Source organism: Paramisgurnus dabryanus, chromosome 20 (genome assembly GCF_030506205.2).
Source record: "Paramisgurnus dabryanus chromosome 20, PD_genome_1.1, whole genome shotgun sequence".
Classification (NCBI taxonomy): Eukaryota; Metazoa; Chordata; class Actinopteri; order Cypriniformes; family Cobitidae; genus Paramisgurnus; species Paramisgurnus dabryanus.
In genome coordinates this window covers 5695431-5722801 of record NC_133356.1, presented here as the reverse complement: position 1 = coordinate 5722801, position 27371 = coordinate 5695431, and the positions used below count along the sequence as shown (strand labels likewise).

Here is a 27371-nt window from a genome sequence, read left to right as displayed (position 1 = left end):
TCCCAGACAGGTCGATGGCTTGTCCGGTAAGACAAATGGCACGGCTACTGAAATCTTTCTTGAGCAAATATAAAAAAGACAAACTTCCAACAGCGGTCATTACTCTGAGAGGCCAATTAAAAACAGTGTTACTGTACAACACCATCTGTAGCCAACAGCTAGGATCACGCGTGTAGTTTGTATTTACGTGCGTCATAGTCGCCAGTAAATCTAGAGCAATTAACGGAACAGTCAGAGCGCAGGCAATTATAGCTATTTCTTTTGTCTACACCACAGAGAGCGACCGTCCCTTAGCATTTCTTGTCCAATATTCTTATCCTGGCAACCCAGGAAGTGTTCGGATGGTTTGTGACCCACTCAACCAGTGGACCTCTGGTCTGAGAACCTTGCCTGGGGGTTTTAATTAAAACTGCACCCTAGTTGAAAGCACTGAAGGTTTTTGGTAGTGAGCCGGTGGGGTTGACTAAATATCTCATCTCCCGCTGCGGGCCAGAGACGACTGTAATTAGTGGATATAAGGACTCGGGGCTGCAGGTGTGTCGTGTCTGGGGGTTTTGGATCACTACAGAAAATCCATCTGTGTACTTTTTCCCTCTTCATGGTTCCTTATTAAAGTCTCCTGGAACCTCTGGATAATTTAATTGATCATGAGATGATTTAATGACTCATTTGTTTGAGATTTAATGGACAGCACATAATGACCTTTGCTTAAATTTTCTTATTTTCTGCTGTGAAAAGCCACCAGTGATCTTGTGAGATTTTCAGGAGAAACATCTGAGACCAAGCTGTAACCAGTAAAGTACTGTGATGTAAAATGCAAACATTGAAATTGTCAATAATAGACTTTTTTATTTTTATTTAAAATATAAATATGCATCACTTCCTTTTTGATTACAGGGTGCTTAAAATTCAACTATTAAATTGTACAGGAACGCATAACATCAACCTTTGACCCTGGCTTTTGCACCCCTAGTGGCCCCGTGGGACGTCCTGTATTGACTGCAGATCAGTTGTCCTTCACCTAAGGCTCTGTTTAATTATTTACCTCAGAGATGTCACTCACAAGCTGTCCGTCTAGGTAATTGGACATTTATCTGGATATTAAGCACCATCAAATCAAGACGAAGGGTGATCTCTTCTTGTTTAGAGAAGAAGTGTTACAAGCTTTTCTGTTGGTTAACCAGTAGGTGCTAACAACACCAGAATATACTGGGACAGCATGAGCCTAATTAAAATGTCTCACTGTAAAACAGTACCTGGTTGTCTTACAATTCTGAGTTTTGAGTATTCAATATAAAAAAATTGAATTTTTTTTAGTAAACTATTTTATTTAAAAATTAAAGGGATAGTTCAGCCAAAAATGAAAATTCTGTCATCATTTACTCACTCTCATGTTGTTATAAACCTGTATAAATTAAATTGTTCTGATGAGCACAAAGGAAGATATTTTGAGAAATGTTTGTAACGAAGCCATTCGTGGACCCCATTTACTTTCATAGTATTCTTTGTTCTTACTATGGAAGTGAATGGGGTCCACATACGATTTGGTTACAAACATTTCTCACAATATCTTCATTCGTGATCATCAGAACAAAGAAATGTATGCGGTGTTTGTAACAACATAAGATTAAATGCTGACAGAATTTTCATTTTTGGGTGAACCATCCCTTTAATAAGTTGAATAAACTCAAAAGGTAACCCCCCCAAAAAAAGATTATGCTGGCTTTCATTTAGACACAAGAGCACTGTTTGTCCCTTTAACTCACAGACATCTTTAGGATGCAGTGAAAAGTATGAATTGTTTGTGTGTTGACCAGTGGCGCAAAAATAGGATATGCAGTATATGCAGTGCATGGGACCAGGGGCCATGCACCAATTTTTTCAAGGGGGCACCGTGTGCACAGCTCACAGAAATTTGTGCATGCACAGACATCAAACAAAATATTATAGAGCTTTCAGTCTTTCCCATGGCACTTACATTTCTAACAATCTGAACACCCCTGCTTTCATGCAAAAACCTCCAAAATAAAAGTTTTGACTAACTTTTATATCAAATACTATTCAATTGGAATAATGACATATTGGTATCATATTTACATCTGAAACTGCATGTTTTATTTATTTAAGTTTTAATAAATTACTTTTGTGTCATTAATTTTATAGGATAATGCAGTTGTTGTGCAAAATGCATTAATGTAATTTTAAGTATATAAACAACGAAAATGACATAAGCTATAGCCACGTGATTGATTTTAATGTTCAATAATGATTAAAAAATTTGTAGATAAAATTATTAGAGGAATGCATTACTGCATTAAATTTTACCTCATATGTGAGCATTTGTGATTCCGCACCCCCGTGAACTCTGGCGAACTTTGGTGTTGTACCAATCTAGAAATCTACTAATATAACGTCGAGACTGTCACATTTCAAACCATACATTTTCTACACAAAGGAGGTTAACTGCCCATTACTGTACTGGGATTTGGAAATGTTGTGAGCGTTTTAATTCCTCAGATAGCAAAATGCAGCAGCAACAGCAAAGAGCTTGTGAGCGCGCTCAGACGCTTATGACGTCTGCAGCACCTGCTGCCAGAATAAAATAATGTAACACAATCAAGACAATTTCAAAACAATATCAAAATGGCAAAAATCTCCGAAAAGTGACAAGGATGCAGCACATAATTGATAATATTGTGCTTATTAAACAGATTAAAAGTCAAATTAATGGAAAGATTAATGGACACTTCTTTGATATTGAGGTTGCATGCAAAATCCATTTGACTCAAAAAAACAAACAAACAAGGGGGCACGTGCATTTGAATGGGCATGATGACGCCTCTGCATGGGACACCATAAAAGTGGGGTGTTATTGTGCCAAAATATTTTTTTTAATCTTGAATAAAATTCATAAAATATTATAAATAAACAGAAGCTTATTTGTTAAATATAATGAAATATATTTTTGTATGGTATTTTAAATAAGTAATATTATTTTATGTCAGTCTAGGTCAGGGGTGCGCAAACTTTTTCCTACAGTACCAAGGACCAAAATTCAAACCTGACTGAGGGCTGTGGGTCGAAAGTAAATGTTGCTGTGTTAAATAAAAATTACAGTTGCCCTGATTCTCCTAATTTATAATTTTCTTATATTTAAAAAAGAAATAAGCAAACTAAAAAAATAAGCATAAACTAAAAAAGCTTAGTTTATGCATAACTAATGCAGTTTTATTTTCATAGGGAACTGTTTAGAAAAAAATATTTTGCCAATCATTTTTAAATTTCCTTTTGTCTGTGTGCCAATGCCTCGACTTCACCATTATTAACCCTAGATTACCTGAGCTCATTGAGTTTCTGACACATGCTAAACACCTTCAGGTATGCATATACATAAACATTTAAAAAAAATTACAATTCAATTTACATTTTGTAATGTACAAATAAAACAAAAAATGTTACATTTTAGAAAATCTTTAATTAGAAATATGAATATCTGCATCAATGACGTTTAATCTTTTTTCTTATCTAACGTGGCATGACGGACCAAATTCAAGGTCATTTGGCACCAACTTTTGGCACCTCTGGTCTAGGTAATTAGACATTTATCTGGATATTTTGCACGATCAAATCAAGACGAAGGCTGATCTCCTCTTGTTCGAGAGGAAGTCATGTTACAATCATTCTTGTAGCTTAACAAGTAGAGCAAGGTAGTAGCAACACCAGAATATACTGGGACTGAAAATATTAGTTTACACAACAAATTTGACACTTTTTTGAGTCAACAAATATTTTAAAGTTGAATGAACTTAAATTTTAAGACAACCAGGTAACTTTCTTTTTTAAGAACCAATTTTACAGTGTACCTTGAGCGCAATGTGTTGTGCATAAAAGTGTCTGCCAAATGCATAAATGTAAATACAAAACCCCCAAACAACATTGGTGCATAGACTGGTCAGACCCATTCAGCACACTTTTATCTTTTTGTCTGAAAATATAAACATTCAGCTATGAAGAATTTAAATCTGTCAATCAAACATACTTCACCACTGCATAAAGCCAATCGTCTTTTCGTTTCTCAGCCTGTGTTTGTAGACATTTTCAGCAGAGTTGAATCAGTGCTGTTATGTAAGGGATAATGTAGAGGCAGCCGGTAGTTATCGGGAAATAAGCCCCGACAGTGTGATCAGGACCCGACGCGAAGCGGAGGGTCTTGTATCACACTGAAGGGGCTTATTTCCCGATAACTACCGGCTGACTCTACATTATCCCGCTTATTACACGGCTACTTGTCACATAAGAAAAAAAACTGGACATGAATATGAATTTGAAACATTTTATTGGCATATTTGTTTTAAATTAACATTTTTATCCTTCCGCGAAACTTTGCACAGATGCATAAAATGATCATAATACCTTATTAAGATCCTCTGCTTCATACTTGTCTGTCTCCATTTTTTTCTCTTTTAGCCAGTCTTTGAGAAGTTTTAATGCCCATTCTGTATTTTTTTTGTGTGTTGGCTTCGTAGCTGTCATGCTCTATTTTGTCAAGTTCAGTCTCAGTAAGCTCTCTGTGTCTTGTCGTGGTTGTCCAGTGTTTGTCACAAGATGGCGCCAAACAAACAGTAATCTTTATTGGCGCGGAGCGATCTTACTCGTAAAAGTAGTACCGGCTATGCGTTATTATTTTGGAGCGGTTATTATTCGAAAAGAACGAACCTGCAAATGTCTCAACTGACCAATCAGAATCAAGCATTCCAGAGAGCCGTGTAATAAGAGTCAATAGTGGGTCGATTGGCTCAAGGTTCAGTCCACAAGTGTGGCCAAAAGCAAAGATTATGCTGGCTTACATTTGGGCACCAGAGCATCGTTTGGCCCTCTGACTCACAGGCATCTTTAGGATGCAGTGAAAAGTGAATTGTTTGTGTGTTGACAGACAATGCTTAAACCATTAATGATTGATTGCTACTTTGCACTGAGTGCAATGTAGTGTGATCTGAAGGTGAACAGCAAACATGCAATCCACAAAATTATGAATTTTACAGTCATTTGCACATATCTATATCAGTGCATTCCAAATATTTTCTACATTCAATATACAGATATATATGCAGATATCTTTCCTCACACATGCACGAGCATGCATGCACACAATGAAAGTCACACACAACTAAATTATACAGATACTGAGGTTTTCCTGCAGGTACAGAACAGGTGCATTATGGGTCCAACCAGCGTGGAGAAAAATCTCATGTTTATTTAAGATTTAATGCTGTATTCTCAGATATTTACATATGCATTTTGCGAATAATCAAGTAATCCTAGCAGTATTGAAAAACATGCAAACAAGCAAAGACGTGCATGCATACACTCTCGGTTCATGTCGGACTCTCTTCATGTAGACACTGGGGTGATGTAACGGCTACAAGGCAAATGCTGACACTGATTTGTAAATGAAGTAAAGAGGTAAATTAGTGTGAAACCTGACTAGATCTTTACAGTCCTGGGCCGTGTGCATGTGCTCATTATATCCAAATGTGCGCCTCACGCTCCTGTGATGCTCAGTCTCAAGAAAAGTGAAGAGTGCTTAATAATTCACGAGATTTTGGAGGGATCAAACGCAGCGCCTGCTTCTGTTTGCATTCCTCTTGCATTCCTCTTGCAGCGTGTTGTGTGTGTGTTTGTACTGTAGGAATATACTGTTACCTTAATATTTTTCAACCTTTTGATGATATGATAATGTTTGAATATATCTCTTTATTTGTTTAATTGCTCTGAACTTACTTAAACTGTGTAACATCACTTTGATCAAACACTATTGTACTGTAGCCAATCAGGTTAAACCATTTGTAGAAGTATGTAAGAATTAAACAATTGTAAAAATTAAAGGGATTGTTGATGTTTGCATTGCTAATGGTGCTGTGATACTGATAGATCGAATTATTAGGTGCCATAAATATCATAAATAAAACACAGCTACAATCAAGGACTGGGATAGACACTCATATTTAAGATGTACAAAACCCAAACCAATTATTAACCAATTTAGACGCCCCCATACAGTTAAATTCACATGTACACACAAACCTGGGAAGCACACACAGTGCTGTCCTGTATTACTGCCAGGAAAATCAATGGATCCGCTCATCTGTGTATTGGGTCGGGTTAGTATGTCATTCATTATTTTCTTCACTGGCCTGTGGTCCTGACATTAACTTCACATCGTCTGACAGAATTGAGAGATAATTTAACATGCTCATTGTGATGTGGGTTAGTGCGCCCGCTGGATTAACCTCCGTGGAAATAGCAGGGAATTCCCTACGGGTCAACACATTTCCCAGTCAATCCTTCTCGGACCGATATTTTTATTGCGCCTTGTGCTTAAGTTAAAACAGAAGTAAATCATGCTTGCTCTCAACACTCACAGGACTGCATGTTCTGGCAGTCTATTAGACAGATGCAACTTTATTGGAAATCAAAGTGGATTTGGGAATCCCTGAGCAGGGAGGGGTTAAAGGTCAGATTGTGTTGCACGCTCACAAAGATCTCTTTCTCTCTGCCTTTGATATTTTTCACTGTATGCTTGTGTTGTCATCTACAGTAGCCTATGCATTTTCCACTGATTTTCTTTTTTAAAAGGAATGACTGCCCCAAAATTTATGGATAGACTTTACTGACATCTCCATTGTCGTCTTGCCCTTGAGCAAGACAAGCTAAAAGTGCTTCAGGGTTATCCTCTTGTAATAAGTTCAGACCAAGGTTTTTAAGATAAAAGCATCACCTGCGTTTTACACAGATTCACCTGTGTTTGTTTGAAGACTCTGTGCGGAGTATGAAGAGAGTCCGGTTTAGTTCTGCGTGTCTAAGGCCCTGTTTACATGAGAATGCTCGAGGGTAAAAAAGTAAAAATATTTTATCGGATGTGCCTTTCGTTTACACGGTGACGGCGTTTTTGGGGCTTAAAAACGCAAAAAGTGAAACCACCCTCCAGAGTGGAAATCTTAAAATCACTCTATCATCGCGTTCCCGTCTAAAGGGTAAAAATGCAAAAGTCTGCTTGCAGTGGCATGCGCCAGTTCAGGAAAATAACAACAAACATGTGGGATTATTTCCATACGTCGGACCTCCAAGTTGCATAGCAGCTCTGATAAATATACAAGAGTCTTTCCAGCAGTTGTACGAAATATTCACAGCTAGTATTACTGATCAGAGAAGATGCATTAATTGCCTCTATCCAGTCCTTCCAGAAAAACACAGTTTTTTTGTGATTGTTGCGGGCAAAAATCCTTGATCTTGCGGCACGTTATCTTAAAAAATGCGATGAGATATGCGGGATATTTATGCAATTTTATGCGATGAAAAATGGGAAATTGCAAAAACTGCGGGAACTTGCAAAACTGTTTTCAGCTTTTGCAGCTTTTAAATAATGTTCACGTCACATAATCACATCACTTCATTATCTTCCCATGGCAAGAGGGGACATGGCTGGGCTTGTGTGAGGTAAATGCAACATTTTTCAACTTTTTGCTAAGATATATGTGATTTTTGCTACGAAAATGCAGGGATTAAATCATGCAAGCCCCGAATATTTTGCGTACGAAAATCTGCAATTTGCTGTGAAAGTGCTGCGTATTTGAAAAATGCAGCCCCCGCATAAATAGATTATGCATTAAATCATGCGATCACGTTTTTCTAGAGGGACTGTCTATCAAATTGTTGATGCGCCAATTCGTCAGAGGCAAACCAGACAGCTTTGGAAGAGACCTGGAAGAACAAGGAAGAAGGTTGTGGACTTGGTGTTGTTGTGTGTCAGTTCTTCACATTGCCACCTAGCCACCTGGAGTGCATACTACATCGAGCATCACACACTTTTGCGTCACCATATGCACACAGACCCCCCCCAAACGCTCGTATAAACGCGGAAAAAAAGTGATATTGCAATGCCACTTTTTCGTTTTCTCTTCAGATCGTTTCCGTGTAAACGTAGCCTAAATGTTTGTTTGTTTGTGTCTGTGTGAATGTGCAGCCTGAGATGTGGCAGATCATAAACAGACACTAATAGAAAGGATTCATTTATTGCATTAATTCAAGTAGCTATCTAGCCATGAATTCACTGACTTGTGAATTCACTGTAAAGGTAAAGACAACGGGCCGACCTGTGGTTGAGATCATTATCGCTTTACGTGCTCTGGAAATAGATGATGGTCCTAATTGAGGCTCACATCCAAGACCATGAGATCAAGACTCTGACAATGGGTTTAATCTGTTTAAAAAATTACATTTCCCCAATCTGAGTTAATTAGCTTTTTCTCTCTCTCTCTGTTCAGATCTAGATAAGCCCGTGCTCACTGTGCATCAGACAGTCGGTGATGTGCGAGGAAACTACTATCAGGAGAAAACGGTGTTTTTGCGCTGTACGGTAAACTCAAACCCTCCGGCTCGCTTTATCTGGAAACGGGGAACAAGAGCAATTGAGCAGAGCAAAGACAATGGGGTGGACATCTACGAGCCTTTGTACACACAGGTATAACACACACATACATTCACAAGCCTGATGTCTGTAAATAAAGCAGTGTATAATATGCTATTTATGTTATAGAGGTGATTTTTGTATGCATAGATTACTGTAAGTGAGCCGTGTGTGGTTAATTTTCTCTAAAGGAATAACAGCTTAGCGCTGATATCAAAAACATTGCTTTTGTTTGAGCATCTGATGAAACAACCTTGGATTAACCAGTGGATTCAGTTGTTATCTGTTTTTTCAATGCTCTTTGAGTTTAAGATCATTTATAGCTCCTTCAGTGAAATCTGAACACTTTTATCAAAAAGCCGTTTGAAGAGAAATAAACTGGATAGATAAGAATGAGAGGACCTTTACAATAAAGTTGTACTTTGTTAACATTACAAGTGTAAAAAGTAAAATTAGCTTAAAGGGATAGTTCACCAAAAAAAAAACATCTGTCATCATTTTCTTACTCTCATGTTGTTACAAATAAATAAGTAATTTTTTTCTGATAAACAAATGAAGATATTTCTTTGTTTTGAGGAACACACACTGTAAAAACTATTACTATGATCTACTCAAAATTTTTGGTGAAGCATTTTTACACTTAAAAAAATTGAGTAAATTTGAAAGCTGTGAAATCGAATAGATTTCAATAATTATATTAATTTCTAATCACAAATTAAATTGAGTAGATGGAATCAAAAATATTAAAGCAAATCAATAAAAAATCCTAGTGAAGTCTACTAAAAAATGTAGTTGATATCATTAAAAATGTTACTTAGATGTAGATGAACATTTTGTGAATATTATTTCACAAAAATAAATTAGTTTTATTTACTTGATGTTATAAATTTATTTCATACTCAACCATCAATTATTAATGATAAACAAAGCAATTTGTACACGTTATTTTATTGAAAATGGCAAACGTTGTACATGTTACAAAAACAATCAACTCAAATTCACAGCATGCAGAATCACTTCATGAACCCAGACAGGTGGACCACCAGCACTTGTACCTGCAACAAAGATAACTTTATTTAAACGGCTGTCCGCTGTGACTCTGGACGCTGCCACAGAGCGCCACTTAGTTTAACATTAAATAACACATTTGTCTCAAATCTTTAACGATAAACATAGGCTGCGAATGCATATTTTACATCTGGAGGTAAACTTTGTCTGACTAACCTCGCGCTATTTAATGCGAACATCCGGTGCGGTGTCAGAAACTGTGAGTTGTCTACACGAGACGTGGCGCTTCTCGACCGGTGTGCCACACTCTTAACACAAAAAAGGAAATAAAGCATAGACATATGGAGTCCAGAGATAATTAAACGTATATAAGCGTGTGAGCTCTGTAAAGCTCTGTTGTGTTATTCCGCTTCCATATGAAAGGTCTAATAAGTCCGGGTGAAGCGAAACTGAGGACCGGATTTCGGATCGCCTGACTATCAGCCACTACAGATTTACACGTGTTTCTCTACACAACCACATATGCAGTAATAAAACGATCGAAATGATTATTTTACACACATTTCAAGTAGCACAGCTGTATTAACACTTTGGTGACCTGAATAAATACGTAAAATAAAAATATTCTTGATTAATCTAGCAGTATGTCTACAGTTTACAGTATGGCTCCGAAAGTATTCAGATAAATACACCTTAAGTTGTTTACGCAAAGTCACATCAAATATTTCATTAAAAACAAGTGTAAATATTAATAAAGTCAACACTTACCAGGATTTTTGAGGATTTTTGAGGTTGTTTGTCTTCCTGCAAGAGGCGCTGTTTCTTCTACTGTTGATTAAAAAACCGTTGGCTTTGTGATTTTTAAATTTACATCTGATTTAATAAAATGTTTTGCCTACATTTACTCAAATAATACAATGTAATAATGTTTCACCAAAAATATTGAGTAAATTATAGTTAAAGTTATGCATGAAACTTACTAATTTTTTTTGTTGATGTTAAATACCTATGTTAACTTGAAATGAGCAATTATTACAGTTTTAAAAACTAAAATATATAAGTGTGACATTCTCAAATATATTGATTCAAATTTACAACAAATATTAAGGATATCTTTTAGAAATAATCTGTTAGTTAAATACTTATTTTATTTGATTTATACAACTAAATAATATCTTTACATTTTACACAAAAATATCTGTTTATTTTTTAGTCATTTATTTTGGTTTGTCCAACTCAAAAAAATCAACTTAGTGACATAAAGAGATTTTATTAAGTTATTTTAATCATTTATTTTAGTGATATTTTCAAAGCCACTGAATTATTTTTTACAGATGGAGATATTTTGAGGAATGTTTGTAACCAAACCGTGAAATCACTTCCATGGTATTCTTTTTTCCTACTATGGAAGTGAATGGGGCTCATGATCGGTTTGGTTACAAACATTCCTCAAAATATCTTCATTTGTGTTTATCAAAACAAAGAGGGTAATATAGAGAGTAAATATTGACAGAATTTTTATTTTTGGGTGAACTATCCCTTTAAGTTATTTCAACTTTATTTTTGATTATTTATAGTAACTACTGTACTTAGGAATTGTAATTTCAAATTGATAAAACTTAAACATTTTAGTGCAACAAGGACTTTTAAGGTGTAGTAAATACATTAGAAATGCTTTTATTCATCTTTGTTGATACCATTTGCTGTGTTGATGTATTTTGCATAAACTAATGTAACTTTTGACAGGGTTCCCACAGGTCCTTGAAATCCTTGAAAGTTTGTGAATCTGGGGGAAAAAAAGTCAAGGCCCTGGGAAGTTTTTTAAAATATACATACACAAATACAGGTCATTGAAAGTGCTAAAATCTATTTTATGCAAGAAGTTTTCTGAAAAAAAAAAAAAAATCCATATTATTCCCTGTATTGCAGGATAATATTATCAAAATTCTAGACTTTTTAAGCACACGTGCTAAACTGTTTACTTTAAATGCTTATATCTTCTGTATGCAAATGATGATTCATACCAAAATGCTTTTTTGCATAGTTGTGTCTGACACATGAAAACGTCTCGGGTTACGTATGTAACTGTTGATCCCTGAGAAGGGAACGAGACGCTGCGTCTCCCTTGACATACTTCCTGCGTCCCTGTAATGCCGTCTTTGGCAATATTTCAGATAGCGATATACTTCTTGGCTCCCGCGTCACCCTGTCTTTGTCGTTAAGCCTCACCATTGGTTGAATTTAATATACACATTCAGACGCACTTACTTCTGGAGGCATCCCCAAAGTGTCACCGCAGTGACGCAGCGCGAGTTCCCTCAAAAGGAAACTGTAACAATGTATCTTTAAAGGTAACACGATGTAACCTTGCTCTCACTTGAAATGTGTCCCACATTTAGTCCTTGAATTTGAAGTTAAAGGAATATTCCATTTTCTTAAAAGAAAAATCCAGATAATTTACTCACCACCATGTCATCCAAAATGTTGATGTCTTTCTTTGATCAGTCGAGAAGAAATTAAGTTTTTTGAGGAAAACATTGCAGGATTTTTCTCATTTTAATGGACTTTAATGGACACCACCACTTAACACTTAACTCAACACTTAACAGTTTTTTCAACGGAGTTTCAAAGGACTATATACGATCCCAAACGAGGCATAAGGGTCTTATCTAGCAAAACGATTGTCATTTTTGACAATAAAAATAACAAATACCCACTTTTAAAGCACAACTTCTCGTTTAGATCCGGTCGTCATGAGCTAGCGTGACCCGACGCAATACGTCATCACGTCAAGAGGTCACAGAGGACGAACGCGAAACTCCGCCCCAGTGTTTACAAATGTGGTGAAAGAGGACCATTCCTACGTTGTTGCATGTCAACTGATACTAATTAATGTCTTTGTGGCAGTTTATTGTTTACAATGGTCCGCAAATGTGCGTTTTATATATGTAACACGTGACCTCCCTACGTCACTACGCATTTACGTTAGGTCGCGCTGGACCGGACCTTAATGAAAAGTTTTGCTTTAAAAGTGTATATTTGTTATTTTTCTTGTCAAAAATGACAATCGTTTTGCTAGATAAGACCCTTATGCCTCGTTTGGGATCGTTTGGGATCGTTTATAGTCCTTTGAAACTCCGTTGAAAAAAACTGTTAAGTGTTGAGTTGAGTGTTAATTGTTGGTGTCTATTAAAGTCCATTAAAATGAGAAAAATCCTGCAATGTTTTTCTCAAAAAACATAATTTCATCTCGACTGAACAAAGAAAGACATCAACATTTTGGATGACATTGTGGTGAGTAAATTATCTGGATTTTTCTTTTAAGAAAATGGAATATTCCTTTAACAGGGAACCCTGTTTTGATTTAAAATTTTTATTTGTAAATGCTGAAATTAACATAGCCATTATTAATAAATTCTGTAACAGCTGTTCAATGTTAGTTTTTGTTAGTAACTTATGTTTATAAAATACAATCTTAGGGGCGGTTCACATTATGTGTCTATATCTGTGCGGAAAAAGTGACTGTCGGTTGGTTCTTGTCACATGACCTGCGGTGCACTTGCGGCGTTCTACAACTTGAAATGTTTTTAACTGGATGCGGTGCGGACCCGCCTGGAAAAAACGAGTGCGTCGTACCTCATGGGCCTCGCTTCCATCATGAGCGTGCATACCGTGCCCCTACATTTGAAATAACGAACTTGAGCATGCAAAAGATGCGAAATATGAATCGCCCCATACTGTAATGCGGTACTCTCTCTTACTGTTGTACAGTACACACCATGCTGGTTTTACTTTTCTGAATCTTTTAAATTAAATGTACAGAATAAAGCACAAATGATTAATGCACTATGCTCTTTTAAAATGACAAACTATTTTCACTGCAATATACGTGTTCACTGTAAGTTTGTGTTTTTATAGGGTGAGACAAAGGTGCTCAAACTGAAGAATCTCCGCCCTCAGGATTTTGCTAATTACACCTGTCAGGTGTCCGTACGGAACGTGTGCGATATTCCGGACAGCTCCGTCACCTTCCGGCTGACCAACGCCACCAGTGAGTTCTGCATTGTTGACCTGTCACTTTTAATTCACCTTTTATTTTTCATGTCTTCACTTTCAGCTCGGGTGGCTCACGTTCACTGTTTCATGAGTCTGTCAACAGAGTGGAGACGTTCGGTGCTGGCAGCAGTCACATGTGTGTCTTTGATCACGTTGATCTCACAGTCTTTCATTGTGTGTCAGGTATCTCCATGCTTATCTCTGAAGCCACTTCACTGTCATGTGCTATATTCTAACTGAAAAGTGTGTGAGGTTTTTGTTTCGGAAAAAAAGCTGTAATGTAGTGGATAGTGCTATGCCACACAATGAAAAGCCTTGGAATGTGCAGCTTTTTTGCGTTGAAGTAATTTATTGTAATTTATATAATCACAGGGTCAGGACTTTTCTAAGTTTATGGTCTGTTCTCTAAAAAGCCTGTTTCTCTCTTGTTGATGAGTTTGAAAGGCTGTTGAGTTTCCTTTCCTTCTGTATTCTTCACTAGATAGACAGGTGTGTGAAATAGTCAGTAAAGATGAGTGAGTTAGCAGTGACACACACACACACACACACAAACACACACACACACACGCTGTACTGCGCTCCATTGGTGTCCTGCCCTGTGGAGAAGCAGCACACTGCTGTAAATTGGAATTTGCTTTCTGTGTGGCAGGAGTGCGTCTCGCGTACACACGCGGCTTCTCGACGAAAGAACAAAACACTGATTTGTTTTTCTGTTGGTTTTCATTTTCTCTCCACTGAGCAGAAGAGAAAGAAGGGGGTCTGATGAAATGGGAGCGAGCAGACATGCGTCGGATGCGCGCCGCTGTGCTGAAGTTTGAGAAGTTTGTTCATTTGGAGGGTAGATTGAAGGAGACTGCGTCTGTGCCGGGTATTTGACACTCTGCGTTGAATTACTGGTCGATAGTGACGGGTAACTCCATACCTAGCTGCTTACGGTCTAAATCTGTGAAGGTCAATCTCAGCTCGACGATCAGGCTTATGCAGTAAAACGGTTGTTAATTCAATACTTAAATCTTTAGTGTTTAAAGAAATAGTTCACACAGACATAAAAGTTAGCTTATCTTACTCATCCGCAAGCAATCCTAAGTGTATATTACATAATATCCTGATTTATGATGGCATTGGATAGTGCCCCATTTTTAAACCTCCAAAAAGCGCACCCATCCATCCAAATCTTATCTACGCAGTATTATTCCAAGCGTTGGGTTTCCATCAGACCTCAACTCTGTACTGAACACGCGTATGGCTGTAGTTTGTAATAGAACAAAAGTCCATTGCTTCACCTCAGACGACATTTAACAACTGTATGGATTATTGATGTGCTTTTTTGAGCTTTAAATAATGGGGCACTATCTAGTTCCATTATAATGCTGAAAAGAACCAGGACATTATTTAATATGAATCTAACTGTATTTGGCTGAAAGAAGAGAAAAGACTTTCCTACTTAGTCCTTTGTCTTGTTTACAGTAAATCAAGATGTATTTTTTTGATGAGCAAAATGACCTACACTGTAAAAAATATCGTAAAAAAATTAAAATTCCGGCAGCTGGGGTGCCGGAAAAATACCTTAAAGTAACAGGCACAATAAATTACAGAAATTTTCCATAATACAAAAATATATTTTTTTGTCATTTTACATTAACACTGCACTGCAAAAAATATTTTCAAGAAAAAATTCTTAGTATTTTTATCTTGTTTTCAGTAAAAATATCTAAAAAAAAAAAGTAAATTAAGATGCTTTTTCTTGATGAAAACGACCCAAGAAAATACGTCTAGTTTTTAGACCAAAAAGATCAAATTTATATGATTTTGTGCATAAAACAAGCAAAAACATCTGCCAATGAGGCAAGCAAATTTTTCTTGAATTTAGTGTTTAAAAAAAATATTCAAGATTTTTTGCTTACCCCATTGGCAGATTTTAAGAAAAAGCATCTTAATTTAAGAATTTTTAGATTTTTTTACTAAAAACAAGACAAAAATGCTAAGATTTTTTTTTAATCATATTTTGCATTGTGTAAAAATCTGTTAAAATACAGTGAAATAACAGGCACAATAAATTAAAGGATTGTTCCATAATACAAAAATATTTTTTTCTGTAATTTTTCATTAGTCATACCAAGTTCTATTTAATTTTATGTGCAAAAAAATGTAGTGACTGGGGGGCCTTTAAATATTGTTTTGGGCAACTAGAGGGCCTTGAAGTGAAAAAGTTTGGGAACCACTTATCTACAGTATACTTGCTTTTTCATGGCTAGTATATAAAGTATGCATCCTTATTGGTAGTGCATATTATTTAGTGCTGCATAACAACTAATCGCAACTAATTGTTTGAAGAATAAAAGTTTTTGTCATATATGTGTATGTATTGTGTATAACAATTATGTATATATAAAAAACACACATGCATGTATATATTTCAAGAATTTTTTTTTATATATTAAGTATTCATATTTATATATAATATAAATTATATATAAATATAAAAATGTATATACACATGGTAATATTTCTTAAATATACACATGCATGTTTGTGTATTTACATATACACCTAATTATACACAATATACACACATATGATGTAAACACAAAACGTTTATTCTGCAAATGATTAGTTGTGATTAGTTGTTGTGCAGCCCTATTATTATTAAACATTCAGGATAAAAATACCATTTGCAATCTTGTGACAAGTTTACTGTTTTAATGTAGATAGTGGGAGAGATGTGCGTTTATACTATTCAAAATATTTCATATCTAAAGTCAGAATTTTCGGTTTCAAAAGTATGTAATTACTCACTCCAATCCATCTTGTATACACTACAAAAAATTACTTATTTTGTATTTTTTGTTTGTTTGTTTTCAGTACAAATATATAAAAAAATTCTTAAATTAAGATGCATTTTCTTGATGAGCAAAATGACCTAAGAAAATAAGTCTAGTTTTTAGACAAAAAATATACAATTGAAATTAATTTGTGCATAAAACAATATTGAACTTTTTTCTTAACCACTTAATATAAGAAAAATACAAGAAAAGGTCGCTTACCCCATACCCCTTTATTTGCTTGTTTTAAGCACAAAATTTTGTCTTATTTTCTTACACTGTAAAAAATCTGTATTTTTTGTTTAAATACCTGGGGTGCCGGAAAAATACTGTAAAATAATGGGCACAATAAATTACAGAAATTTTCCATAATACAAAAATACAGTTTTTTTGTAATTTGACATTAACACTGTAAAAAAATCCAGAAAAAAAATGTAAAATTCTGGCAGCTGGGGTGCCAGAAAAATATCGTAAAATAACGGGCACAATAAATTACAGAAATTTTCCGCAGTACAAAAATACAGTTTTTTTTTATTTTACATTACTGTTAAAAAATCCAGAAAAAATGGTTATACCGTAAAATAACGGGCACAATAAATTACAGAACTTTTCCGTAATACAGAAATACAGTTTTTTTGTAATTTTACATTAACACTGTAAAAAAAATCCAGACATTTTTTTTTTAAATTTTTGCAGCTGGGGTGCCAGAAAAATATCGTAAAATAACGGGCACAATAAATTACAGAAATTTTCCGCAATACAAAAATACATTTTTTTTTTTAATTTTACATTAGCACTGTTTAAAAAATCCAGAAAAAATGGTAATACCGTAAAATAACGGGCACAATAAATTACAGAGCTTTTCCGTAATACAGAAATACAGTTTTTTAGTAATTTTTCATTAACACTGTAAAAAAAATCCAGAAAAAAAATGTTAAATTCTTGCAGCTGGGGTGCCAGAGAAATATTGTAAAATAACGGGCACAATAAATTACAGAAATTTTCCATAATACAAAAATACAGTTTTTTTGTAATTTGACATTAACACTGTAAAAAAATCCAGAAAAAAGTAAAATTCTGGTAGCTGGGGTGCCAGAAAAATATCGTAAAATAACGGGCACAATAAATTACAGAAATTTTCCGCAATACAAAAATACAGTTTTTTTTATTTTACATTAGCACTGTTAAAAAATCCAGAAAAAATGGTAATACCGTAAAATAACGGGCACAATAAATTACAGAACTTTTCCGTAATACAGAAATACAGTTTTTTTGTAATTTTACATTAACACTGTAAAAAAAATCCAGACATTTTTTTTTTAAATTTTTGCAGCTGGGGTGCCAGAAAAATATCGTAAAATAACGGGCACAATAAATTACAGAAATTTTCCGCAATACAAAAATACATTTTTTTTTTTAATTTTACATTAGCACTGTTTAAAAAATCCAGAAAAAATGGTAATACCGTAAAATAACGGGCACAATAAATTACAGAGCTTTTCCGTAATACAGAAATACAGTTTTTTAGTAATTTTTCATTAACACTGTAAAAAAAATCCAGAAAAAAAATGTTAAATTCTTGCAGCTGGGGTGCCAGAAAAATATTGTAAAATAACGGGCACAATAAATTACAGAAATTTTCTGCAATACAAAAATACATTTTTTATTTTTATTTTACATTAGCACTGTTAAAAACATCCAGAAAAAATGGTAATACCATAAAATAACGGGCACAATAAATTACAGAAATTTTCCGTAATACAGAAATACAGTTTTTTTGTAATTTTACATTTTTGAAAAACATCTTGAATTTTGCTTAGTTAAGCTATTTTAATGCTTGTTTTGTCCATTTTTTTGTTTTTTATTTTAAGTCATCTTGAGGCCTTTGGAAATCTGCTGAGGCCCCCATGTGTGCCCCGTCCCCCTGGTTGGGAAACACTACTGCAGTTATCATCAGTACTGTATGTTTCTCAACAGACTCAACAGTAGATCTTCTTGAAGAATTATTATGTGTGTACCTTTTACAGATTAATGTCATTTAAAGTCAATTTTATAGAGATCCAAGCTTTTGGAGGAACTGCCATACTTTTTTTATCCATAAATAAATAACCTTGGTGATATACATCTATATCACTCAGCCTGCAAAGAGAAGAGAATTGCTTACGCTCCCACTAACACATTAGTATTTCATGTTTTGTCGAGTGTTTATTCATTTCATCTTTCATAAACTGACATACCGGCACCATCTGCACAGATCGTTCAATGGGAAACGGCTGAGATAACTCAATCCCATCACGCTCAGATGAAGCTGTAATTGGATAATTGTACGGCTCAGATGGAGAGAGCTATAGAAGATTTGGTGGAGAGACAGAGAGATGGTCATTATTCAATGAAGGGACCCAACCTGGCAGAGCGCTTTTCTCTCTTGCACTTTTTCCATCTTTTCCTCTCGGCTGAATCCTGCTACACTTTTATATGATGACCTGTCAGTGGAGATGTTTTACTGTAGGAGTCTGTAAAAGAAAAGAGAGAAAAGGCACGTATAGGCTCTGTTCCAGAACTACCTTGTGAGCTGCCTGCCTACACAACATTTTAAAGCATCATACTGTAGGTACTTTACACCAATCTTGTTCTAAAAACAAGTAAGTGAGTGGCTGTTGCGTGCTGTCCACCTGTGTAGTCTTTGATTTGAAGTAGTTTATCCACTCAGAGATTTTCGATTTTGGCACTTGTTTTATTAATCTGCGCCCACTCATGCAGTCATGTTGTGTTCAGATTTGTCTGTGATTGGTAGAGAGGTTGAAAGATTGTCTCTGTCTTTGTGGCATGGATGCCCAGGATTAAATTTTTCCCCAAATGGTTTCGAACAGAACAGGTGGCGCCAGGTGGATTGATTTTTGTATTATAATCCTAAAGCTCTATTGGAGTTTGGTGACCTCTTAAAGATACCGCATGTAATCCTGTTGCTTTAAATTCTCTGTCATGAAAGACAGAGTGTGAATGTTTCAAGCATCGCTTATGAATGTATTGGCACTGAAATGTGAGACAGATTGTTGATTTTAAAGAGGATCAGATCTTTAGCCATTAAACTTACCTTTTATATATTCAGTCCTGCTGTTTACATATATGCATTTGCCAATGCACAGACCAAAGGAATGGCTAAAAATCCACTATTATTTGCTGTTTTTGAAAGTTTACGGTCACAGAAACGATGCAAAACGCTCTAAGTGTGTCTGACCTGTTTTCTTGTAAATGTATATTTTTTATCAGGCTCTTATGTTTAGTTTTTTAGTATTTTCACATTAGTTGCAAAGAAAAGTTTATTACGGTACATTCACACAGTACGTCAGTGTTAACGCTTGACAGAGGGAGTGTCTGAAGCGTGGACCTGATGCGATCATCGTAGTGACAACAGCCAATCACAGTGGACCGCAATACATGCTCTTCTGTTCATTGGTCTTGCATAAACATAATTGGCTATCCTCTGCAGTAGGTTATTTACATTAGACGATCTGATTGGCTGACCCCTGCATTGACGCTTGAAAAATTGAGAAACGTTTAACTTCTGCCATGAGCAATGGCATTGACGTGACCCCGAGGGATCTGCAATTCAGTTTGCCAATGCACAACATCACACATTCAACGTAAATGATAAGCGTTATTGCTGATGTATCGTAGTCATTGAATGAAATGCCGTATTATTATAAATGCCACTTTAGTCATTTCATTGGTATTGAACAAAATTGACTGTATTTCGCTGCAAAACCCTCTAAAGCCGCCTTTTCACTGCACATGACAAACAGACACGATTGTCGGAGTTCGCCCCCTAGTGGCAGTCTTAATGAAGTTTCAGTATAATCGTAACATTGGAGAGAATCTTATTCCAGTGCAAGAGGCTTTATTCCAATTTTTACCATAGTGGGATAAATAAATGCACGCAAATGAATAAAACAATAAACAGCTTTACAAAGACTGCTAATATTTTTTTGGAGAGAACATATGGATAAAATAGCGTATACATATTAAATTAATAATATATTACTTATCACTAATCAATCATTTTCTAAGGATTTGAATGTTACTGATAAAGTTAAACAAAAAGGATTAATACTTTTCACCTAAAACACAGCTTTTGATTGGAATACAAAGAAATACATCACTTCCGGTCGTCATGTCGAACACGGTGTAGTCGCACAAGTCAAAAAAATTTTACGGATCCATTGCTCAAAACGGATCCAAAAATTACGCATCCGCAGACGATCGGCACCTCACACACCTTTACGACTCTCCATAAGAAAATGGATGAGTTACGGTTTATCTGCTGTCATTTGTTGTTTAAAGTGGAAAGGGGGCTTTAGTGCATGCAAGCTTTTTGTGGCAACTTAAAAAAATCCACTTTTTTGACAAAACTGTTAACAGCAAAGATGCAAACAATGAAAGTCAGAATGTAAAAATGAAGAATCTTAAACACACACAGGTGGCGCTGTGATGCATCCGGTTGCCACATTCGGGTTGTATTCAGGTTCAAGTACACACAAGAGACCCAAGTTTTATTGTGATCCACATTCGTCGTTTCACATTCATTTTCTGCGCACTTTGAGGACCTTGCTAAAAAAATTTTACTGAATGGCCATAGGCCAGGATTTAGCAGATTTGAAGCGAAAGTATTTAATTAACGTATGATACGTGCATAGAGCAATCGGTTATGGTGATGTTTAGCGCTTTTACATCGGGGTGAAGAACCCTTTATATTTAGGAGTGAACTGTATCAGGTAGGAGGGACATCAAATGTACACTTGAATAAATCGGCCAAAAAATGGTCCCTAGCTGTCACCAGGGCGGTACCCTTTGAAAAAGTACAGATTTGTACCTAGACAGTTCCTAGTAGTACCTCAGAGGTACATATTGGTACCAAATGTATTCATATCTCTACCTAAATGGTATTCGGGTAACACAGTCACAGCTTAGTACAATTCTTTGACCATGTGTTCAGACAGTGTATGGTATTGCTTTAAATATGCATTATTCATGACATAGACTTAACATAGACACAGAAAATGTAAGACACTGCTGCAGTTCAGATTTTTCCCATGATACTTTTTTTTGCGAAGCCAGACCCAAAAAATCCTCATTGTTGCAATTTTCTCCGCCAAATGAAGTCTAAACTGCATCATCTGAGTTAATTACAGTTTGCACGTACACACTTATCCCTAAATGGCATTTTTGCTAGATTTGTTTTTACGGTGTGCTTTGAGTGGTTTTGTATTCTCTGTTGTCTCTTTCTGTGTCACTACCAGGAGTTACTGCAGGGTTTGAACACAGACAGTTTGTTTGTAGCTCTCATTGCGGAGGGAATTTATCACGGCAGATACACATTCATTTGTGCTTTGTGGTTTAATCCGCACCACTTAACGTGCTGGCGCTGTAGGGGTCATTGTGTCTCTGTTAGGATTTGTCTAATAAAAGGGTTGGTTAAGCATTAGTTAGCCGTGTTAAACTTTCATCCATTAGCAGCCGGTAATTGCTCGAGCTTAATTGCATAAGCGCGGTCCCCACGGCAATAAAAAGGGTGAATGTCCAAACTCTCCTTTCTTGTTGCTCCGGTGACTCGCTTTCTCCTTCACATACACACAAACTTACCGCTTGACTGGTTGCTGAGGAGGTTGCTGACACGTTTCTTCCCTCAGTTCCGGTTGTATGCATGTAAGAAAGAGAAAGAAGCAGACACACAGGCTGTGTTGGGAATCATATACTAACATATTGTCTCTGCAGTGCTGTTGTGTTTATGCATAGCTTGTGCAAAGCAATGCATCAAACAGCAATCTTCCGTTTATCAGGGTTGGTTTATAGACCGGACCCATGCACCAAATGCCCCAGGGGACCCCAAAGTTTTAGGCAGCATTACTCACACTCTCAATAGTAAAGATGCTACAAAATAAAATAAAAAAAATTCAAGAGGGCATGGTTTTTTGGCCTCACAAGCATGCATATTGGACCACATATTGCAAACAGAGGTCTACAGATGAACATCAGGGTTTTTAGGCCGTGACTGTTAGTGATATGTTAGTCATATGATGCAGAATAAGACGGTAATGATTTGATATTTGCTTAACGCAGCTACGACTGTCAGAGAAAAACCATGGGCCCTATTACCTGCCGCAATGCAGGCCAATGCGCGACGCAAGTGTCTTTTGCTAGTTTCAATCCGGCACAATGATCATTTTCACGTTTAGCGCCACGTTATTTAAATAGGAAATGCATTTGCGCCCACTTTTGCGCCCATGGGCGTTCTGGTCTAAAAATGAGGTGTGTTCAGGGGCATTATGCGTCTATAAACAGGACGATAACGCGCATTTGCTTATCACATGGATGCAGAGTAGCACATAAACGTTTTAAAACATGAAAAATTAAAGGACTTAAATGTAAAAGAACATTATTCAGTCTCTTGGACATAAATGAGGATCGATTATGAGACGTTAGAAGGCGTAAAGTGTTGCTTCGCCTGTAGCCTGATAAGCAATTAAATGTTTTGCTTTAAACAAACAAATATTGCATCTATTTTTAATTTTTTTTTTAAATGCTACCCCACTGATTTATTGTATATGATGACTCTGTACCTGTGCATATGGTGAGATGAGAAACATTTTTAAGTAATGTTTAAAAAAAAAAACGCATGGCGCTGTCCGAGTGCTGAAACGTCTCTCCGCACGTTTGTAAATTCTTTATCTCCTGTTTGTTACAAATAAAGTATTTTTAGAGTACAAACCTTTTCTTACATACTTGTAAAAATTTTTTGAATGATGTTGGATATCCATACATTTACAGCAATTAAAAGCCTGCTTTTTTACTTCCATGACTAAAAGAAAACGTATTGAAAACGTAATAACAATTTCAATAGAAGTGAAAACAACGCAATTATTTAACATTAATTTTAAACTGGGGGTCTTCTACCTCCAATTAGTTTTTCAGTCCATCGTCTAAATATGGATTATACATATCGCCAGCGCAACTTGCTTTTTAAAGGGGATGAGAGATAAGACTCTCATTGGTTTATTGCACATTACGCCCAAAACACGCCCATTACTCATTAGGAGAATATGAACAACCGCTTAGATTGTTAAAATAGGGCACTATGTTTAAACCATATTTGGAGCAGAAAAGGCGATGGGAAATCTGTCTGCAATCGATCAGCCTGTGTTTCGCTTTAACCACACACACACCTGCCATCTTTTACCTTCAATACGCAGAGCTAATACAACATCAGGGGTAATGAGAATAAATGAGATGTGTGTGTGCGTGTGCATGCAATTCCCCTTGGAAGAGGACATTTGACTCTATGCTTATTAAAGGGATTAGTTCATGCAAAAATGAAAAGTCTATCAATTATTTACCCATTTACCCAACATGTATGCGGTTTTAAAAGATGTATTGTAAGCTCCATCCATCTGTGTCCCAAACATTGACAGTTCAGCATGACCAGGGCATGGACAGATAAACACTACTGTATAAAACAATCAAAAGCATTGCACCTTTGCAGTCCAAGCATTAGATGTTTGCAGTGGACTATACTGTGCACAAGTGTAGTTACTTTTATTGTGTTTTTGCCCTTGGTCTGACAGATGTGGTCACCATGATCTGTCACTGTATGACAAGAGATTTGTGACTATTGTAACATTGCAGCACACAAAGGTGAGCAAATCCGGAGAGTTAGTGTTTTGGGCGAGCTGCTCCTTTAAGATAAGTTGTGTCCAATGCAAAGTGAATCGACACATCCACACTTAAACAGATAATAAATATCCGTGTTTACACAATCAAAATCAAACTCTTTTTTTGCTTTGATGAAAAGGCAATCTAACAGACAATAAAAATAATCTGTAGCTTCATTGCTATGCAGATACAATTTATTTAAGAGCATTAATTGAGATGGGCATTATTAAATCAGACAGGATAAATTACTTTAATGATGTTATTGTCGTGTCTAACATTGCTAAGAGCTAATTACTTTTTATCTGTTGCCACGGCAGCATGGTTTCGATGGCCCCGCTAATGTGCCGCGCCGTTGCATTTTTCCTCTTTTTTTTGAAGCCTGATTTTAAAATGACTGTATCATCAAGACAAGGTTTAACAGTGATTGTTAGCGACTAACCTTCAATATAATCTTGCAGAACATATACACAGTCCTCAGATACCTAAAGGAGCATGTTTTCTAAAATAATCATTATTTGGGTGATTATATAATTGTAGGTACATTTGGTGTACATTTATATTTTTAATTATTTTAATAATTTGGTGGATTCACAAGATGTTACAGGCCATAACCATAAATACCTGAGTGATCTTCTAAGCCAAAATATATCTGCTAGACTGTTGAGATTTTTTGAGAAAAGAGTGTTGGTGGTTCCTAAATCTAGACTGAAGCTGAAGGGTGACCGTGCCTTTTCAGTCGTTGGACAAAAGCTGTGAAATGGTCTCCCAGTCTCTCTCCGATTAGTTCCATTAGAATCTAAATTTAAATCGAAGTTAAAAAACGTACCTTTTCTTCAAGGCTTGTAATTGTCCCAAATGTGCGTTCACACCGCCACCGGCGAGAGCGTCAAAGTGGCCGGAATTCATTCATTTTCAACCCGGCGGCAAGATCCTGCACGTCTTGTAATGTGTGAGAGTTGAGGAGAGTTGAAATCAACTCAACTTTATGGTAATGAGCTACACTGCAAAAAAAATTTCAAGAAAAAAATTAGTATTTTTGTCTTGTTTTCAGTAAAATAATCTAGCTCACACTGCTATTGATGAGCAAAACGACCCAAGAAAATACGTCTAGTTTTTAGCCCAAAAATATCAAATTTAAGTGATTCTGTGCTAAAACAAGCAAAAAATCTGCCAATGGGGTAAGCAAAAAAATCTTGAACATTTTTCTTAAACACTAAATTCAAGAAAAATTCAAATCACTTAAATTTGATATTTGTGGTCTAAAAACTTGACTTATTTTCTTGGGTCGTTTTGCTCATCAAGAAAAAGCGTCTTAATTTAAGAATTTTTAGATATTTTTACTGAAAACAAGACAAAAATACTAAAAAAATATTTTCTTAAAAATAATTATTTGCAGTGTATAACAATTGTATAATTATTTGCAACCAATTGTAAAGCAGAAACGTTTGGCGGCAACCAATCAGAAGGCGGAAAAGGATTCCAGAGAATGCAATCCGCGTAAGAGAAATTAAGAGAAAGCGCTTCCCTGCCAATGACGACTTTTTCCGGCAATCCGTATTTCATCTATTATACACCAGGTGCTGCTCTTACCCAACCTATAAAACCTGAAAGTATTCCCTTAGGGCAGGGCTGCCCAATATGTCAATTGCGATCGACCAGTCGATCACAAAGACAATGCCGGTAGATCGCACATTGCATGCTGCTCCACGCCTCCAAGAGCTTCGGAAAACAGAGCACGAAATTGGCATAATTCAAAATGGCAGAACGAAAAATGACTTCATATGTTCTTGAGCTAAGGAATCAGAGGAAACAAGAATTTGTTTCTAGGACTTACGGATCAGAAGTTATAAGCAAAAACATAAGTGCAAATTTGGACTGTTGGTGGTGCTAGCGGGTTACAGATAGAGACTCCAAATTTGCTGAGTATATTATTTGAACTGTCCTCATATTTTATAACTTTCCTACGTCCTACACGGAGGAATAATAATTAAAAGAAAACTAACGGATACACTAGGGGTTTTCGCCCATTCTGGGTTTGACCCTACGTGATGTGTTTAAGTTTACACAAGCCTTGGCTTCCTTTTTTACCCACAACCATCTGAAACTCCTTAAGTATTTATCCCTCTAATGTTTCTGTTGAACACAGAAGTCCAGTGGTTTGTAAAAGCCAAGTAAACGTTGTAAAACACATCAGCGCCATTATCTAGAGACAACAGAGGATGCTTCAGAAGATGTTTTCTTTATACTGCTCCAGGAAATTGAAGAGATAAATTCTTTCCTCATCAGTCTCTCTCTCTCTCTCTCTCTGTGTCTGTTTCAGTTCCTCTGATCTCTGTTTTATTTGTAGAACAGATAAGATTCTTGTATGAGTCAAGAGGCTAAGAGCTGATCGCTTGTAGAGCTATTGGCCGTACAAAGGTCCAGATCGTCTACTGTCTGCTGGACATGAGAATATAAACATCAGTGTTGTGGTTGGATAGTGCAGATAAAGGGGCAGCATTTTCCCCTTCTGACATCACAAGGGGAGCCAAATTAAAATGACTTATTTTTTTCACATGCTTGCAGAGAATGGTTTACTAAAACTAAGTTACTGTGTTGATTTTTTTACATGTTCTAGGTTGATACAAGCAATGGGGACCCAATTATAGCACTTAAACATGAAAAAAAGTTAGATTTTCATGATATGTCCCCTTTAACAAATATTGTAATAGGTGTGTAAGTTAACTTTAGCACGCAATTGTGAACTAAAATGTTTACCATTTTAGTCCAACATATTTTTTTTTTCTTTTGAGTTACTTCAGTGAGACAATGGATTGCATTGTTATGATTCGCTTTAAGCTAAAACAGTTATCTTTAGCTTTTGGGCTGAAATATGACCTGGACACATTCTTGAGAGGTTTTTTAAGATTCACCCATTGAGACAACAATCATCTATTTTTGGGATTATCCTGGATTTGTTCCGCTTGTGGGACAGAACATTTAAACCACCCCTGAGTGAATGAATGTAGGTCTCAGTCATTTAAGCCCCCTTTGTCTCTCTGAAGGGATAGTATATTTTAGAGCAGACCTCTGGTTGTATTTTGAGAAAAATAGGTCGGCGTATATTTATGATTACCCTGGATTAATCTGCAACAAACATTTCTGAAAGTGCACTAATTTTGTTTTCCGGTAAAACTGTCTAAATATCTTTAAGCAAGATAAATTTACTTCATATATATTTGCTAAATTTGCTAAATGATGTTTGTTTTGCAGGGAATACATATTGAATTAAGTTTATTTCCTCTAACCCATTGGGAAATTGTTTATTTTTT

General features: G+C 36.0%; 1 protein-coding gene across 3 annotated transcripts in view; it reads left to right on the top strand.

The window, feature by feature from the left end:
- mdga1 (MAM domain containing glycosylphosphatidylinositol anchor 1) overlaps positions 1 to 27371 on the top strand; it is a 297418-nt gene that overhangs the window by 156584 nt on the left and 113463 nt on the right. For all 3 annotated transcript variants that reach the window (XM_065296120.2, XM_065296119.2, XM_065296118.2), the window contains exons 5-6: positions 8325 to 8521; positions 13394 to 13526. In XM_065296120.2, the coding sequence (XP_065152192.1) occupies positions 8325 to 8521; positions 13394 to 13526 (330 nt within the window). The remainder of the gene's footprint in view (positions 1 to 8324; positions 8522 to 13393; positions 13527 to 27371) is intronic.